The 18,159-nt window shown below is 38.8% G+C and overlaps 1 protein-coding gene across 1 annotated transcript; it reads left to right on the top strand.

Annotated features, from left to right (window-relative positions):
* The first annotated feature begins 2,296 nt into the window (after positions 1–2,296).
* LOC142606055 (uncharacterized) lies at positions 2,297–2,734 on the top strand. The gene has a single exon (XM_075777463.1). It carries the CDS (start codon positions 2,297–2,299, stop codon positions 2,732–2,734), a length of 438 nt encoding a protein of 145 aa, XP_075633578.1.
* The last annotated feature ends 15,425 nt before the right edge of the window (positions 2,735–18,159 follow it).

The raw sequence follows: 18,159 nt of genomic DNA, 5'->3' as shown, positions 1-18,159 counted from the left end.
TTCCCCCATTTAGGTTATATTACTACACCTATTAGCTACCGTTTGTTTTGGATAAAAATTAAAAATTAAAAATTAAAAAAAAAAAACGACAACAACAACAACAATATGAGTTGAACTAAAACTTTCTAAGTCTACTCTACTATTTAAGAATCCTAAAATCAATCAATAAAAAACCAAAATTAAGTGAAGAACTTCAGAAGGAAGGATTTGGCTTTTTTGGTGAGAAAAGCTGTCTTTTTTTTTTTTTCTTTTTTTTTGCGTTTCTATTATTCTGTTAACATAGTTCAAGTATTATTTATGTGTGGGTAAAACTGGTCAGAACACACATTTGGGCCTTGGGCCTAATTTGGCGGTGTGAGCTTGTCCGAGCAGAGCCTTTGAGGCCCACAAGCCAGCTCTTACTAAAAAGGTTAATGAGCTTGTCCGAGGAGAGGAATCTCCTCGGTTGAGTCAAGTGAAAATTGTATGACACGTCATGATGTTTGAGGAGAGAATTCTGGAAAGCTTGTTGGATAAAGATGTGTTCCACACAGTTATAGAGAGGGGGAACGTATGAGAAATATCAAGGGAAAAGGCTGCTACCATCGCATTAAAGACCTTGTACCCACCTCTCTGGCCGCATTAATGAGGAAATAACATCTGAACAGTAAATGTTCAGCCTTCCAGCTATTGTTTGAAGACTTCCAGAAAGTGGTGGATGAGACAAATATCTAATTGGGTGATCTGTGCTACACATGGAAGATGAAAGGGAGGAAAAAAGGGATATAAGAAAGGAAAGAGGCATTAGGAAATGGGGGAATCGGAGGAAAGAGAGAGGAAGAGATAGAGAGCACTGTACATATTATCTTCAGTCTTAATCTTTTGTTTAAAGAAAGAAAGGCAATACAAGTGATCATCGGCTTACGTCCGAGGAGAGTTTCCGTTATTTTCATCCATTGATTGCGTAGGTAGTGACGATCTAGCCCTCCTATCTGTTGTCCAATATTCGTAAAGCCTAGGTTTTAAGCCCACACTCTACAAATTTTATTGTATAAGACTCTTTGGGCCTGAGCCCATCACTCGTTTGGGTCCGAGTACAAATTGTGCACTTACAATTGGCGCCGTCTATGGGGACCTTGTGCTTAAGGAATTGGAATACTATGGCAAGCTCAGGTCTGCATCATGTAGAGTCTCAAGGGTCCCAGCCTGAGGATCATTTCCAGCGACTTGAACATGAGAGGGATCGAGAGGGTAGTGTACATACGGTGCACCCTAGTAGGAGTCATTCGCGTGGTGGAAGTAGAGTCCCCCAAGAGGATGATGTGAAGGCCATGTAGAAGGAGATTGATCACCTTAAGAAGAAGTTGCACTGTGCGAGACGGAGGCGGACACCATCCCTTTCTGATCCTTCTTTTGAGGGCTCTTAGGGTAGTAGTTACAGGCGAAGGTCCAGGACTCCTCCTAGCAAAACTTTCTCGCATGAGAAAGACGACCTTCCTGGTCGTAGGGATAAGAAGTCTTCCTCTAGGGGCTTGGGAAACGATGCTATGAGCAGGGCGTGGCATCAGATCTTTAAGTTACCTTTCTCACGTAGGATCGAAAAGGGAAGGCTTCCACAACGGTTCACTCAACCCACGTTCACCATCTATAACAGCAGGACAAACCCAGTGGAGCACATGGTCATTTCAATCAGAGGATGGCAGTACACTCTAAGAATTAAACCTTAATGTGCAAAGTCTTTCCCTCTAGCTTGGGACCCGTTGCTATGAGATGGTTTAACGGCCTGAAGGAAGGTTCTATTGATTCCTTCATGGAGCTCACTAGGGCATTTAGATCTCGCTTCATTACATGCAGTATAGTTCTTTGGCATGTGGACTCGTTATTTTCCATGGCTATAAGGGAAGGAGAAACCTTGAAAATGTATTCAAATAGATACTGGGAGATGTTTAATGAAATTGATGACGATTTTGACGAGGTGGCAATTAACACTTTCAAGGTGGGCCTCCTAACTGATCACTACTTAAGGAAATCTCTGACCAAAAAGCCTGTACGGAGTGTACGTCGGCTCATGGATCGTATTGACGAGTACAAAAAAGTCGAGGAAGATCAACAGCAAGGTAAGGGGAAGGCGAAGGTTATCCCTCAGGAGAGGAGGGATTTCAAGTCTGATAGATACAATAACAGCAGGTCGAGGAGAGATTTCGCTAGGCAGTCTGGTTCAGCCACTCCTTAGGCATTCAACACCGTGTTCCAAGAACCGGTGCATCAGTTGTTGGAGAAGATCCGGAAGGAGCCATACTTCAAATGGCTCAGCAAGATGGCTGGAGATCCTATGAAGCGGAACCAAAACCTCGTTTGCCACTATCATCAGGACGTAGGCCACACCACCGAGAACTGCCGAACACTATGGAACCATTTGGAACAGTTGGTTAGTGAAGGCAAGTTAAAACAATTCTTGTATCATCCCAATGAACAAGGAAGCCATTTAGGTTCGATTAACCAAAGGAACAACTCATCCAGACCTCCCTTGGGAACGATCAACGTCATTTTCGCTACTCCTGGCCGGACTGGCTCCTGTCTTACTAGGGTGATGTCAGTATCACATATTCTCGTCGAGGAGTCTGGCTCGAGGCTAAAAAGGATTAAGGCGGGGAATCCACCTATTTTGGGCTTCTCGGACGAAGATAAGGTTGGGACCATTCAACCCCATGACAATGCATTGGTGGTTACATTGAGGATAAGGGCTATGATGTGAAGAGAGTGATGGTTGATCAGGGTAATGGTGTTGATATTATGTACCCTGATTTGTTTAAGGGACTTAATTTAAAGTTCAAGGATCTTACTGCTTATGAATCACCAATAATAAGTTTTGAAGGGAATGCCGTCATACCAAAGGGACAAATTCGCTTGTCTGTACAGTCAGGTCCGGAAACAGTTGATGTGAATTTCATTTTGGTTGATGCTTATTCCCCATACACGGCCATCGTCGCAAGGCCTTGGCTGCATGCTCTGGGTGCTGTTTCCTCAACTCTACATGTCAAGGTGTAGTTCCCATCGGGGGGACTGATTGAAGAAATTCTTGGGAGCCAATCAGTAGCAAGACAATGCATATCGGTTGCAATACTGCATCAAGCCGAACCTAAGTCCTCAGTCTCAGTTGCAGAGGACTTATAGCAATTAACGTCTCTGGATGCGCCCAGTGCGGTGACAGCAGAGGAAGCAACATGTGAAGAGTTAGAAAGATTTCTTATAAGTGATGATCCTAAAAAGTTCTTTCAGGTTGGTGTTCGGCTACCACATCAAGAAAAGGTGGAATTGGTTATGTTTTTGAAAAACAATATCAACGTATTTGCCTGGGATTCCTATGAGGCCCCTAGGGTTGATCTAAACTTCATTTCCCATCATTTGATCGTCAATACTGCTGTTGTCCCGAGGAGGCAACCACCTCGGCGTTCTTCTAAAGAACATGCCGAGGCTGTTAAGGAAGAGGTGCTCAAGCTTAAAAGGACTGGGGCAATTAAAGAAGTTTTTTATCTGGAATGGTTGGCTCACACTGTGGTGGTGAAGAAGAAGAACGGAAAGTGGAGAGTGTGTGTGGACTTCACTGATCTGGACAAGGCTTGTCCTAAGGATTCATTTCCGATGCCTCGCATAGATCAGTTGGTGGATGCTACAGTCGGACATCATCGGATGAGTTTTTTGGATGCTTTCCAAGGCTATCACCAAATACCTTTGGCCCAGGATGATTAGGAGAAGACAGCCTTCATTGCTCCTACAGGGAATTACCATTATAAGGTGATGCCTTTTGGTTTGAAAAATGCAGGGGCTACCTATCAAAGGATGATGACCAGGATGTTCGAGTCGCAGCTGGGAAAGACTATTGAAGTGTATGTGGATGACATGGTGGTGAAAAGCAAGGTCGTGTCCATGCACGTGAAAGATTTGGATGACACCTTCCAAACGCTCAAGAAGTACGAATTGCGCCTTAACACCTTTAAATGCTCTTTTGGCATAGGCTCTGGTAAATTCCTAGGCTACATGGTGACTCATAGAGGAATAGAAGTAAATCCGGCACAAATTAGGGCAATTAACAGCTTACAACCTCCTCAGAATCCAAAGGAAGTTCAGAAGCTAACGGGGATGGCTACTGCTCTCAACAGGTTTATCTCTCGATCCGCTGATAGGTATAGACCTTTCTTCCAATTGCTAAATAAGTAGGGATTCGAATGGACCGATGAATGTGCCTTAGATTTTCAACAACTTAAAGAGTATCTTTCTCAACCACCCATCATGTCTCGGCCAGAGGTGGATCAAATCCTATTTGCGTATATAGCGGTGGCTACTCACGCTGTCAGCTTGGTTTTAATACGAGATGATAGTGGTATACAGAAACCAGTTTACTATGTAAGCAAATCTCTGCATGAAGCTGAAGTTCGTTATTTGCCATTGGAGAAAGCGATTCTGACTGTAGTGCATGCTATGCGTAAGTTTCCTTACTATTTTCAATACCTTATGGTTTTTGTTTTGACCCAGCTCCCTCTTAGGTCAGTATTGCGAAGTGCTGATTACTCGGGGAGGATAGCTAAGTGGGGAACTGTCTTGGGGGCTTTTGATATTAAATATATGCCTCGCACTTCTGTCAAGGGTCAGGTCCTTGTTGATTTAGTGGCAGAGTTCGCTGAACCTTCATTAGGAGAGAGTGCAAAGGGGTTGCACATGGATGGAAAATCAGTTGGCATGATTTCATGCAAGGAACTTCCGATTTGGAAAGTGTACGTCGATGGCGCGGCGAACCAAAGAGGATCAGGCGTGGGGCTAGTTTTGGTATCCCCTGAAGGAATTACTTTTAAGAAATCGTTGAGATTAGGATTCTCGGCCACTAATAATGAGGCTGAGTACGAAGCTGTACTGGTTCGGATGGATATGGTTCAGAAAATGGGGGGAAAGTCAGTTCAAATGTTCTCGGATTCTCAGTTAGTCGTGGGCCAAGTGATGGGAACATTAGAGGCTAGGAATCCAAGAATGCAAGAATATTTGACCTCGGTCAGGTGTTTACAATCCAAACTTGACTCTTTTACCTTGATGCATATATCTAGGAGTGGGAACACACACGCTGATTCATTAGCCACACTTGCAACATCTTCGGCTCAAGGTTTGCCCCGAGTCATTCTCGTTGAAGATTTGTTGCTCGAACAGTTGCTGGTGCTGTCCATATTCATCAAGTTAGGTTTGGACCTAGTTGGATGGACCCCATAATATCCTTTCTTAAGAGCGATGTCCTACCCGGGGAGAGATCTGAGGCAGATAAAGTTCGTAGAAAGGCGCCCCGCTTCTAATTGTCCGAGGATCAGAAGCTGTATAAATGCTTCTTTTCTGGGCCGTACTTGCTGTGTATACACCATGAAGCAACGGAGTCACTGTTGGAGGAGTTTCATGAAGAGATTTGTGGAAGTCATACAGGAGGAAGGTCTTTAGCTCATAGAGATTTGACCCAAGGATATTGGTGGCCCAGTATGCAGAGAGAGGCTCAAGATTACGCGAGAAAATGTGGCCAATGCTAGAGATTTGCTCCTAACATCCATCAGCCCGGTGGTGTACTTAATCCTTTGTCTAGTCCTTGACCGTTCGCTCAATGGGAATTGGATATAGTAGGGCCTTTCCCAAAGGCTGTGGAAAATAAAAGGTGGTTGCTCGTAAGAATCGATTACTTTACCAAGTGGGTTGAAGCTGAGCCTTTGTCAAACATTAGAGATGTGGATGCAAAGAAGTTTGTTTGGAAGAACATTATCACTAGGTTTGGGATACCTCATACTCTTATTTCAGATAATGGTCTGCAGTTTGATAGTAAAGCCTTTAGAAAATACTGTTGTGACCTAGGTATCACGAATAGATACTCCACTCCAGCTTATCCGCAAGGAAATGGGCAGGCCAAGGCAGTTAACAAAGTTATAGTAAGTGGACTCAAGAAGAGGCTGGATGATGCAAAGGGAAGGTGGGTGGAAGAGTGGCCACATATTCTATGGACATATCGGACTACACCGCGAAGATCCACGGGAGAAACGCCCTTCTCCATGACTTATGGGGCTAAGGCCGTGATCCCTTTGGAAATTGGGTTTCCGACGTTGAAGACAAGCTCTTTCATCCCAAGCAATAATGATCGTTTGCTAGAGAAAAACCTGGATCTAGTTGAGGAACGGCGAGAGGCCGCCATGGTTCAGCTAGCTTATTATCAGCATAAGCTCAAACGATGGTATGATGCTCATGTGAAGCTGAGGCCACTTGCACCTAGAGACTTAGTATTAAGGAAGGTCTTGGGTACAACCAAGAACCCAGCATGGGGAAAGCTAGGACCTACCTGGGAATGACCATATCGAATTATTTCTGTAGCGGGCGTAGGGGCATACCGTCTAGCAGACTTAGATGAAAAAGTTGTACAACGTCCATGGAATGTAAATAACCTACAAAGGTACTATTATTAATGAAATACTCTTTTGCCATTCTTTGTTCTATTATTATTGTGTTATGATTTGGTTCATCCTTATAAGTATCAAACAGAAACTTGGTCATGCATGGCTTCTCGAACCACATACCTCGTGAAAATTGATATTTTATTAAGTGTTAAACAGAACTTTAGTTACGTCTGGTTTTCGGGCCATCTACTTTGGGGAAATTAACATTACCGTTCATTCTTATAAGTATCAAACAGAAACTTGGTCATACATGGCTTCTCGGACCACATACCTCGTGAAAATTGATATTTTATTAAGTGTTAAACAGAACCTTAGTTACATCTGGTCCTCGGGCCATCTACTTTAGGGAAATTAACATTACCATTCATTCTTATAAGTATCAAACAGAAACTTGGTCATGCATGGCTCCTCGAACCACATACCTCGTGGAAATTGATATTTTATTAAGTGTTAAACAGAACCTTAGTTACATCTGGTCCTCGGGCCATCTACTTTGGGGAAATTAACATTACCGTTCATTCTTATATGTATCAAACAGAAACTTGGTCATGCATGGCTCCTCAGACCACATACCTCGTGGAAATTGATATTTTATTAAGTGTTAAACAGAACCTTGGTTACGTCTGGTCCTCGGACCATCTACTTTAGGAAAATTAACATTTCACTTTGTTTTTCTAAGTATCTGATAGAGATTTGAATAAGCATTGATTCTTGGGCCATACACCATAGTGAGTTTACTGGTTTGCTTTATGTCCAAGTTAAACATCAAATCAAGTCTTAAATTGTGTTTCTCCTGTCTTGAGTCTAGATATATCCATACATATTCAATTGTATCCTGTTGCACTTCAAATATTACAGTTTCATTATATAGTTTATCTGTTGATAAATTAAATTGATAAAGGAGCATAGTTTCATGTCGGATTATTAGTATTGGCTGAGGCATTAGATTTCTTTGTACGTTGGGATATTAAGTCAATTGTGCTACGCATGTAATTTGCATTAAGATCAAAGAGGTAAATACTTCAGTAAAGAAAATTGGCAATGCAATAAAGAGCAATCTTTTGAACTTGTCATTAATACTGTTGATGGGTACATTGAAAATCAAATCCTAGAATAAAAGGATCAAAACAAGAGTCCTAAAACAAAAAAACAAAAACAAAAAAGCTACATAAAGAAAAAGTCCTAGATGGCCTATGCCTTAAGTTTAGGTGAAGGGTCTTGCTCGGACTTCTTAGCAATCTCTTTCACTTTACCCTCCTCCTTTGTATGCTTGGGCTCAGCTTCAGATGGGGCTTGGACTTGTGGAGGAGCATCTTGTTCAGCATTCTCTCTCAAGCGCTCCTCAGCCTTGTCACCTTGTTCCCTCTCTTTATCGGAACCAGTAAGTTATTTAGGAGGTGGAATAGGTTCTTGAATTAGAGATGGTTGTATCAAAGGCGCTGTCTCGAAGGTAGTTAAGACGGGAGGAAGGTCTTCAAACACTCGGATGTCCTGTGGAATCCAAATGTTCTCGGACTTCCTCCATTCAGAAGTTGTGGGGATTCCTGCCACGTTTAAGGCTTCTGCCCAAACTTGTTGACAATACTCCCTACACAATTCTGCTAGCTCCTCAGTCAGCCGGGTTTCCGTTGCCTCAACCCCTTCATCTTAAGAAGCCTTCTTGGCAACCTCCATGGTTTCCCTGAAGGTACGAGCCTCCTCATTGGCTTGAGCAAGCTCCTTTTTTAAGTTTGAATTTTCTTGCTGAGCTTTGGATAGATCCTTTTCTTTTTGGCGCAGAAGTTTGTGCTGCCCCTCCACTTGAGCCTTAGTAGTTTTGAGGCTGGCCACGGCACTGTTTCTCTCTCTCTTCTCGTCTGCCAATTTTTTGGCCAGATCCTCGTTGTCTACCACGGCACGGCCTAAGGCCTTCTCGGTCTCGACTCTAACCTGGAGCTCAGTCATAGCCTATTTCCGAGAGTCCTCTACCCATTTCTCGGCAACAAAAACTTCTTGAATGGCCTGCGTTGAAATATTGAACAAGCACATTATGACAGAAACAACATAGAAACACATACAAAAGATTTTATACAGAAAGATAATGAAACAGTAAGATAGAAGTAATTGGAGGATACATATCAAAGCCAAGTCTCTTTTTAAGGAAAGGAAAAGGTGGGGTTGGGTCATATTCTCCAAAGCTTCCATATCCTTTGGTAGAAGAAGGGGTTGTTCCAAAGCATTGGCAAGGTGGTGGCCATGTCCTCGTTGGAACTCCCTTATGCCGGAGTGGCTGGGAATTGGAGCCCCATCTAGTTCTAGGGCAGGAGACCAATTAGCTTGCGTGCGGTGCACCTCGGCCAGATCATGGCTTTCCCTTTTCTCTACAGAGTGGGCGCGCGTTCCACCCTTGGCAACTTGTTGTTGTTGTTGTTGTTGTTGTTGCTTTAGTTTCTTCTGTTTCGTCATTTCTGCCTCATCGGCCTCGTTTTTCCTTTTCTTTTTGGGGTCAGGGGCATAAATCTTGGGGTCGGAAGGAGGAGGAGGTGGTGGCAGCTTGGGAGGAGGTTAAGATCCAACTACGTCCTTTTTAGGAGCTTGTGTGCCCCTCCTGGTCATCAGTGCTCTTAGGCTGGACATCTCTTCTTCCTCGGCACTAATGTCAACTTGTGCAGTCACTAAGCCCTCTACACCTGAACTCTCGGAAGGTTCGTTTTCTTCGTCCAAGATGGTGACAATGTGGCTCTCTATGGGTCTCTTAGCTTCCTCAAGTCGGAACTGATCTATTTCCTCTTCGAGTGATTGTTGCGAAGATGTTGACTCTTCCCGGATAGCTGTTGTCTGAGAGTGCACCGAAAGAGGAACTACTGCGTTTGGGCGTACGTAGAGGATAACCGAGGGATTGTCCGGTAGTTCCTTCCCAAATGGGGAGAAAAATAAAGTTTTGAGGGGCTATTGTGTGGGTAAAAATGGTCAGAACACGCATTTGGGCCTTGGGCCTGATTTGGCAGTGTGAGCTTGTCCGAGCAGAGCCTTTGAGGCCCACAAGCCAGCTCTTACTAGAAAAGTTGATGAGCTTGTCCAAGGAGAGGTATCTCCTCGGCTAAGTCAAGTGAAGATCGTATGACACGTCATGATGTTTGGAGAGAGAATTCTGAAAAGCTTGTTGAGTAAAGATGTGTTCCACACAGTTATAGAGAGGGGAAACGTATGAGAAATATCAAGGGAAAAGGCTGCTACCACCGCATTAAAGACCCTGCACCTACCTCTCTGGCCTCATTAATGGGGAAATGACCTCTGAACAGTAAATGTTCAACATTCCAGCTATTGTTTGAAGACTTCCAAAAAGTGGTGGATGGGACAAGTATCTAATTGGGTGATCTGTGCTACACGTGGAAGGTGAAAGGGAGGAAAAAAGGGATATAAGAAAGGAAAGATGCATTAGGAAAGGGGGCAATCGGAGGAAAGAGAGAGGAAGAGATAGAGAGAGCACTGTACATATTATCTTCAATCTTAATCTTTTGTTTAAAGAAAGAAAGGCAATACAAGTGATCCTCGGCTTACGTCCGAGGAGAGTTTCCGTTATTTTCATCCATTGATTGCGTAGGTAGTGGCGATCTAGCCCACCTATCTATTGTCCAATATTCGTAAAGCCTAGGTTTCAAGCCCACACTCTACAAATTTTATTGTATAAGGCTCTTTGGGCCTGAGCCCATTACTCGTTTGGGTCCAGGTACAAATTGTGAACTTACAATTTAAATTCTATGATTTTTTAAATATTTTACATAATGCAATTCATCTCAATTATTGATGTATTTTTTTGATTTTGTGTTCTTAATTGATTGTGCAGATTATTTCCTCACTTATGGCAATATCAAAATGGCTAGACAAGTAATTTATATGTAAACTTCTACATTTACATTGCAATACAATTTTTGTTCCTCTTTATGCACTTTTATTTATCTATTTTTGAAATTATTTTGATTGTGGTACCCTAGCAGGTTTATATATTTTGATTGTGGTACCCTAGCAAGTTTAGATAGTTATATATATATATATATATGAAATTTTTATTTCAATCAAAATTTTATCATTAATCTATTTGGGATGGAACTCATCTACCATATGAAATTAGGAGATTTATGTGAGAAGAACTATCTTCATTTTTTTATGAGTTTTTATTAATGTAGTTCAATTATTGTTTAAATTTTATGATTTTTTAAAATTTTAGATGATACAATTTATCTTGATGATTGATATCATTTTTTTATTTAGTGTTCTTAATTGATTATGCAGATTATTTCCTCACTTATAGCAACATTAAAATGGCTATGACTGGTAATTTATAAGTAAATATTACATTGCAGTCTAAATACTTACATTTTTGTAATTTATGAAATTTGTTTTTGATCATATATACAAGAAATTTATATATGATTAGTACTTATGCTACTATACATGTTAGCAAATATAATGGAAAGATTTGTAAGTGCCACACACACACATATTGTGGGGGTATTGGCCTAAAAGGACTTGAATGGCCCATCTGCAAGGGTTTGGGCCTAAATGACCCAGAGCAGCTCGCATGACCGAAGCCCAAGATCATTGGGCTAGAACCATCCCACTAAGAGGCATGCTGGGATCAGGACACAATGGTCGGCAGCGCCTTTTTGACTGGGACCATGTTTGGCCTGGCGTAGGCACCGACCGAGTGACCTGACAAGAAAACAAGGTTGTCCAAGTCAGTAACCGAACGCTAGATAATGCCCTTGGAGAATTCGCTGCCGAACAATAGATGACGTTTGGAACAAGTTACGAGGATATCCTCTAAAATTGCGAGGATCCCTGGAGATTTACAAGGACGTGGGAGGACATGTGTAACAGGAAAATAATGATGATCAAGCCACTGACAAGGCTCTATAAAAGGTGGAAGAGGCAGAGACCTGGGGGTTGGTTGGAAAAAGAAGGTAGAAACTAAGGGAATGAGAGATAGAGGGAAATACTTGGCAACTGAGGGAAGTTAGGAAAAGGGTCTTAGATTAGGGCTCAAAGAGGACACACCAAGCTAAGCTGAGAGCCCCATTAGTAGGATCAAGATATAGCTCATGTAAAAATTAATTGGAGGCCCAAATACTATCACGTAAGGGGTATTCGGGGCCCCCCCCCCCCCCACACATATATATATATATAAAATATTAAATTACAACTTTACTACTAAGAGCTTATAGAAATTTAAAACTTGCCATAATTTTTTAAAATATTTTATAATATCTTTTTTTTCAAAAAAAAAAAAAAAAAAAAAACTTGCGCAATATACATTTTTCATGTAACTTAATTTTTAAAAATATTTTTACTATTTTATTTGTTGTTAGATTTGGTTATATTATCAAAAAACATATTTTTTTAAAATTATATATAATTTTTTTTATTAAACTGTACATCACACAGGCATAATATCGGTATATATATATATATATATATATATTAATTTGAGTGGGTATACATTGGGTGTGGCCCATGTGGGTGGAGCCTGTTTTTCCACTTTTTTAGATTATAAAATACTATATAATCAACAACTGCTTCTTTGCAGTGCTAAGTCCTATCATTCTATCAAGTATCAAGCTTTGTGCAATGTGCATGAAAACTTTGTGCAGTGTCACTGTACAGTCGCAGCAGTGCTGTGGACCGTGAGCAGATTGTGCTAGTTTAAGAGCAAAACTAGCGTGTTGTCGTTGTCTTATCAATCAAGTTGATTAAAAAATATAACTAAAAATGAATGATTGAGCTTATAGGAAAAGATAAAAAATAAGACAGAAAAGAAATGTAAGAATATAGATGGAGAGGCAGAGAGAGAAATATGAGAGATTTACGTTGGATTATTAATGAATTTGTCTACCACCGCACACCCTTAGTGCGGTGGTCACTCTACCAGTATAAATACTTGTGAGGCGTGTGGGGCAAGAGCCGGGGTTCAAGTCTCCAAGAGGGAACTTCGCACACATTTACACTTAGATTAAGTTATAGTAGAAATTCTAACTTGTATAAAAAAAAAATTAATGAATTTGTCTGGTATTAATTTTGATTTTAGCAAATTTCAAGAATGAGTTAATGAATTTTTATCCTAAAACTTAATTTTGTTAGTAGAAATTTGACAATGGGGCCTTTTCAATTTTATCTTCTGCATTATAAGATACTATGGGCTTTTTTAATGCATTTTATTGACCAATAAAAGGACTAAAATATTTTTTTTGCAATTAAAATATATAGATAAATATATTATGCATATATATATATATAATTTTTTTCAAATGAAAGCCTTCTTTTATTTTAGAGCCTTAGAGCAACCACATCAGTTAGTGTAAAATTTCCATCTATTTTGCACACAAAAAAAAAACCTACTTTTTCTATTTTACACTCACTTTTACAAAACTCCCACATCAGTTTATCTATTCTACACATTTATTCAATAAAATAATCATTTCTTTTAACACTGTCATCTCTCAATACAATCCCCACAGCCACCGTCATCAAGCAACCACCATCATCAACCCAGCCTCTGGCCTCCCACTGAGCAACAAGATTGACACCAGCATCTAACCAAAAAAAAAAACCAGAAAACCAGAAAAACAACCCAAAGACCCACATCCATCAACTGATGGTGGCTCCAATAAATCAAGCCACCATCATCAACCTACCTAAATCCAAAAACCCATTTATCAGAAAGAGTGACGGATGGTGGTAAAGGTTAGAGAGAGTGAGGGACGGTAATGACCTGAGCAACAACGAGCGACGGCCTGAGCAACAACGAGATCAAGCGACGCTGGCTTGAGCAACAGCGAGATCAAGCAACACCGGCTTGAGCAACAGCGAGATTGTGGGTGTTGCTCAGGAATGAAACAAGGAGAGAGAAGTTAAGACTGAAAGGCGTTGGTGTAGCTCAGTGAGAGGAGAGAGAAAAAAAAGAGCGAAAAAAATGTTTTATACTGTACAAAGATAATATTAAAATATGGGATAAATGAGCTACAGTGACCGTGTATATTTACACGGTCACTATAGCTTGTGGATGAATTTGCACATTTTTACACATTTTTACACCCACTGATGTGGGTGTTTTTTTGCTCAAAATGTGTAAAACTTGTACTTTTTTCTATTTTAGAAGACTATAAATGGACTGATGTGGTTGCTCTTAGACATTTGCATCGATTGCATCTATTGTTCAGCCGATCCTGCTTATATTTGGTTATTTATATGATATATTATATACTTGTATCAGTTTTAATAATAGTTTATTACTCCCTTCGTCTCATTTTGTTTATCCTTTATTCCATTTTAGGATGTCTCAAAATATTGTCATGTTTCTAAAAAATAAAAGTTATTAGTTTACTAATGTTCCTATTATACCCCTACTTTATTTTCAAAACTATTTGAAAAGAAAACTAACTAATATTTTAAAAAAATCAATCTAATTGGGGCACCTTTTTAGTTGCCTCATTAAGAATAACTCTTTTTTTAAAAAATTGATAAATTTATTTAAGGATAGTTTTGTAAATTTATACATTTTTATAAAACAAACAATAAAATAAATTATGTTTCTTTAAAAAATTTGACTTTTCAAATAGGAGAAACAAAGTGGAACGGATAGAGTATATTTTTTATATGTTATATGTTTAGCAATTTTTACAATATTATATAAAAAAAACGATTATTACATTAATTTTATCAATTTTTTACATCGACCATATTTTACAATAATTTTATAAAAAAATTTTGGTAACAGCGTATTACTTGTGGCAAAAAGTGATCAAATTTTTTTTTTTTGGAGAATAAACGTCAAAAAATGATGTCAACTCTGTGGTGAGATTGTTGTAAAAATAGTCTTTAATTTAAATTATTTATGGGGTGTTTGAGAGAGTAGTTTAAGTTATGTTGTTTGAGTGTTTTTGATATACGTGTAGGTGAAAAAATGTATGAAAATGTGTGTAATGTTATTTAAAATGTATAAAAATGTGTTAAAACTATTGTGTCAAACACTCCCTTAATGACTAACAAAAAGAAAACTCAAATAGGATACCACGTATATTACTCGAGGGAAACTAGCAGGCTAGAGTTGCTTTGCTTTTGCTTTTTAAGGACAACTTACGGCCGTTTGAGAGACTAGCAGACTAAAATAATGTTGTTTGTATTTTTTTAAAATATTTGTGAGTGAAAAAATGTATAAAAATATATGTAATATTATTTAAAAATTAAAAAATATTGTTTAAGCTACCGTACCAAACGGCACATTAATTTCTACCCACCAGGACTTGGAGCGCACTATAATCCATTAATCCCAACTCTTGCAAAGTAAAATCTCTTGGACGGTGTGACAATCACGAAGGACAGTGAAAATTTTCCGGCACTGCACACAGATAATTTTAAAAAGATGAAAAATGTAATTTTTTTTTAATGCCACTAACACGATCTGCAAAATTACCTTTCGAATTGGAGTATCAAAATGTAACATAATATTATCTTTACTTGGTCTAAGAGAAATGACAAGACGCAAAAATAAAAACACTGTCAAACACCATATAATGTCATTTCAGAAAATGGACATATTAATGACAAAAAATATACTGTACTTAGCGAGATATTTCAGAAACAATATTTAATTATGGACTGAAACACGATAAGCAGGCCTCTTCCCCAAAAATCAAAGAGAGATAAGAGATTTCCACACAAATACCATTAAAAGGAAGTATTGATATCACAACTCTATATCATAATATAATTTTTGTCATGTTCTTTCAACAAGTACATAGTAGAGTTATGGACCCATACGAAGCCACCATTTTTATTTCCCCATTCGTAACTTACCACATATTTTATGGTGACAAAAATTACGATTCTAAAATTACTCTGTTAAAAAGTTGAAAAATGTGATTCTTTTATCGTAATTGCACGACAATAAATATTTAATACGTTCTGCCGAATCAGCAAGTCTGATTAAAAGAATTGAAGTGTCAAAATGTCACATAATATCATCTTACTTGGTCCAAGAGAAAAAAGGTAAAAAGACAGGCACCGTCATTGCACACGGATCAATGACAAAAAAAAACCGTACCCAGATTCAGTTCAGAAACAATATCTAAGAAAAGGATAAATACATACTGATCTAAATTGTTTTGATGTTAAAATGAGAGATTTTTAGCTAAAAATTGTAAAAAACGGAGTTTATTATTGTTATAGATACTGTTCAAAGTTATTTAACAAAATGAGAAGAGAGATTGAATTTCGGTAACGGTACTGCCGAAATTGCAAGAAAAAGTAGAATGTGTCAGGGGAGAAAGGAAAATTGAATTTCGGTAATGAGATTACCGAAATTCTTGTCCTGCCCTTACTCCAAGCCTGCCCGTGAAGTGCCTAAAATGCTGAAATGAAAAACCAATTGTGGCAATGGCATTACCGAAAATGGAAGGAAAAAAAAAATTGTGGCAACCAAGTTGCCAAAAATGGAGGGGAAAAAAAAAGGATTCTACGTCCACAACATTTTTCACAACAAATTACAGGTGGTTAATTGTTATTGGTTCAAATTTGAACCTAACACTAAGATAACTTTTTTGCTCCAATAATAACAATAAGTAACAACTTATCATTTATGATTTGTTGAAAAAATATTGTGAAAATATTGTGGACGTATCATTTCTAAAAAAAATTGTGGAGCAGAAATAGAAGGAAAAGAAAAAAAAAAAAAAAAAGTGGCAATGTGGCAATGGCATTGTCGAAATAGAGGGAAAAAAAAACAATTTTTTTCCCCTCTATTTCGGCAATGTCATTGCCACATTGCCACTTTTTTTCTTTTCCTTCTATTTCGACTCCGCGATTTTTTTTGAAATGATACGTCCACAACATTTTCACCATATTTTTACAACAAATTATAAATGGAAAGTTGTTACTTATTGTTATTATTGGAGCAAAAAAGTTATCTTAGTGTTAGGTTCAAATTTGAACCAATAACAACTAACCACCTGTAATTTGTTGTGAAAAATGTTGTGGACGTAGCATCTTTTTTTTCCCCCCATTTTCGACAACTTGGTTGCCTCAATTCTTTTCTTCTTCTTTTTTCCTCCCATTTTCGACAATGCCATTGCCACAATTAGTTTTCCATTTCAGCATCACGGGCAGGCAGGGCAGGACAAGAATTTCAGTAATCTCATTACCGAAATTCAATTTTCTCTCTCCCCTGACACATTCTACTTTTTCTTGCAATTTCGGCAATACCGTTGCTGAAATTCAGTCTCTCTCCTCATTTTGCCAAATAACTTTGAACAGTACCTATAACAATAATAAACTTCATTTTTTGCAATTTTTAGCCAAAAGACTCTTAAAATGATATGGGCAAAACTTAGAGCCCTCCGAAAACTTGAATCCGCGCGCCGACGTATATGAATTTCTACTTGGTTGATGGGAAAAAAGAAAAATTTAAGACTAGTAGAGGAGTTTGAGTATTATTATTTATAATTTTTTAAAATATATAGAGATGAAAAAGTATGTAAAAAATGTGTAAAATTATTTAAAAACTGAAAAGGTAAGTTTGAACTACTCCACCAAATAAGCCTAAATATCTTGATAAAATTAGTTAAAGTTGGTCTTATTTTCTTTCTATTAATGCTACTTTTTCATTGTCTTCTTTCCGTGATATGTTCGTTGCTTCTCTTATTTTGTTTCCATGTCTTCCTCTGTTTTGCAATCATGTTTTGGCCTAGCTGAAAACAAATACAAAACCCACGTGAGAATCCAAAACACATAATAGAAAAGAATAAAATGAATGGAAAACAGAGGAAGACAGGGAAACTAAAAAGAAAGACGACCTTTTTCTGAGTGGGTTTTAGCAGTCTGTAAATAACAGTACTGTTGCCACAGCTATTTGCCAAAAAAAAGCTATTGTAATTGTACGGGATGCTACTTCCCCTCAGACCCATTGTTCATAAAACTCATCACAATGATGCCACGTGTGCAAGGCCTTGGACTTGTTGGGCCTCAGGCCTTTGGACATCATGCGGGAATGTGTGTACTATTAGGCCTCAGGTCTTGGGACATCATGCATGAATGTGTGTACTATTGGGCCTACGAACTCAGTCTTGGCAAGCCTTGTCACCTATCCAAAGCCTAGAAACTGTAATGAAGCCATTATGACATAAACGGCGAAGTTGAGACCCTGCCTAGGCGGGGAATGCAATTTCCCGAGAAGGTAAGTCCCAAGATGCTCGGTATTGCCTGGGAAGTATCGCTGCCGGACGGATCTTCTAATGTGGAAACCAGTTCCAATGTCACTCTTACCACCTCCCACTCCCAACTAAACACCCACTTAAAGATAATAACATTGGACCTCCTTTCCCACTCACCACGAAAGTAATCATAACCCTTCCACTAGTCTTGAGTTATAAATGAGATATGAGAATGAAGAAATGAGGTTGGCAACTTTAGAGAGAACATTGGGAAAAGAAAGTGGTCATTCTGAGAGAAAGGAAGCAACTATGTGAGGCCTAGAGAAGAGTTGAGAAAATAAGTGTAATTGAGTTGTCGAGCACAGAATCACCCATAGTAGGAAATCCAAAACCCACAATACAAATAGATTGTGAGCCCAAACAGAGGTTAAGCCCAATAACCATATTTTGGGTATGCACAGTAATGAAAACATACATTTTCCTTACTAATGCAATAATATTTCTGGAAGTAGCATTAACAGAGAAGA

Source organism: Castanea sativa, chromosome 8 (assembly GCF_040712315.1).
Source record: "Castanea sativa cultivar Marrone di Chiusa Pesio chromosome 8, ASM4071231v1".
Taxonomy (NCBI): Eukaryota; Viridiplantae; Streptophyta; class Magnoliopsida; order Fagales; family Fagaceae; genus Castanea; species Castanea sativa.
This window is presented reverse-complemented; position numbering and strand designations above follow the sequence as displayed.

Bases quoted from the DNA above. Each gene is read 5' to 3' on its own strand.
- LOC142606055 (XM_075777463.1), top strand. From the start codon at position 2,297: ATGGCTGGAGATCCTATGAAGCGGAACCAAAACCTCGTTTGCCACTAT.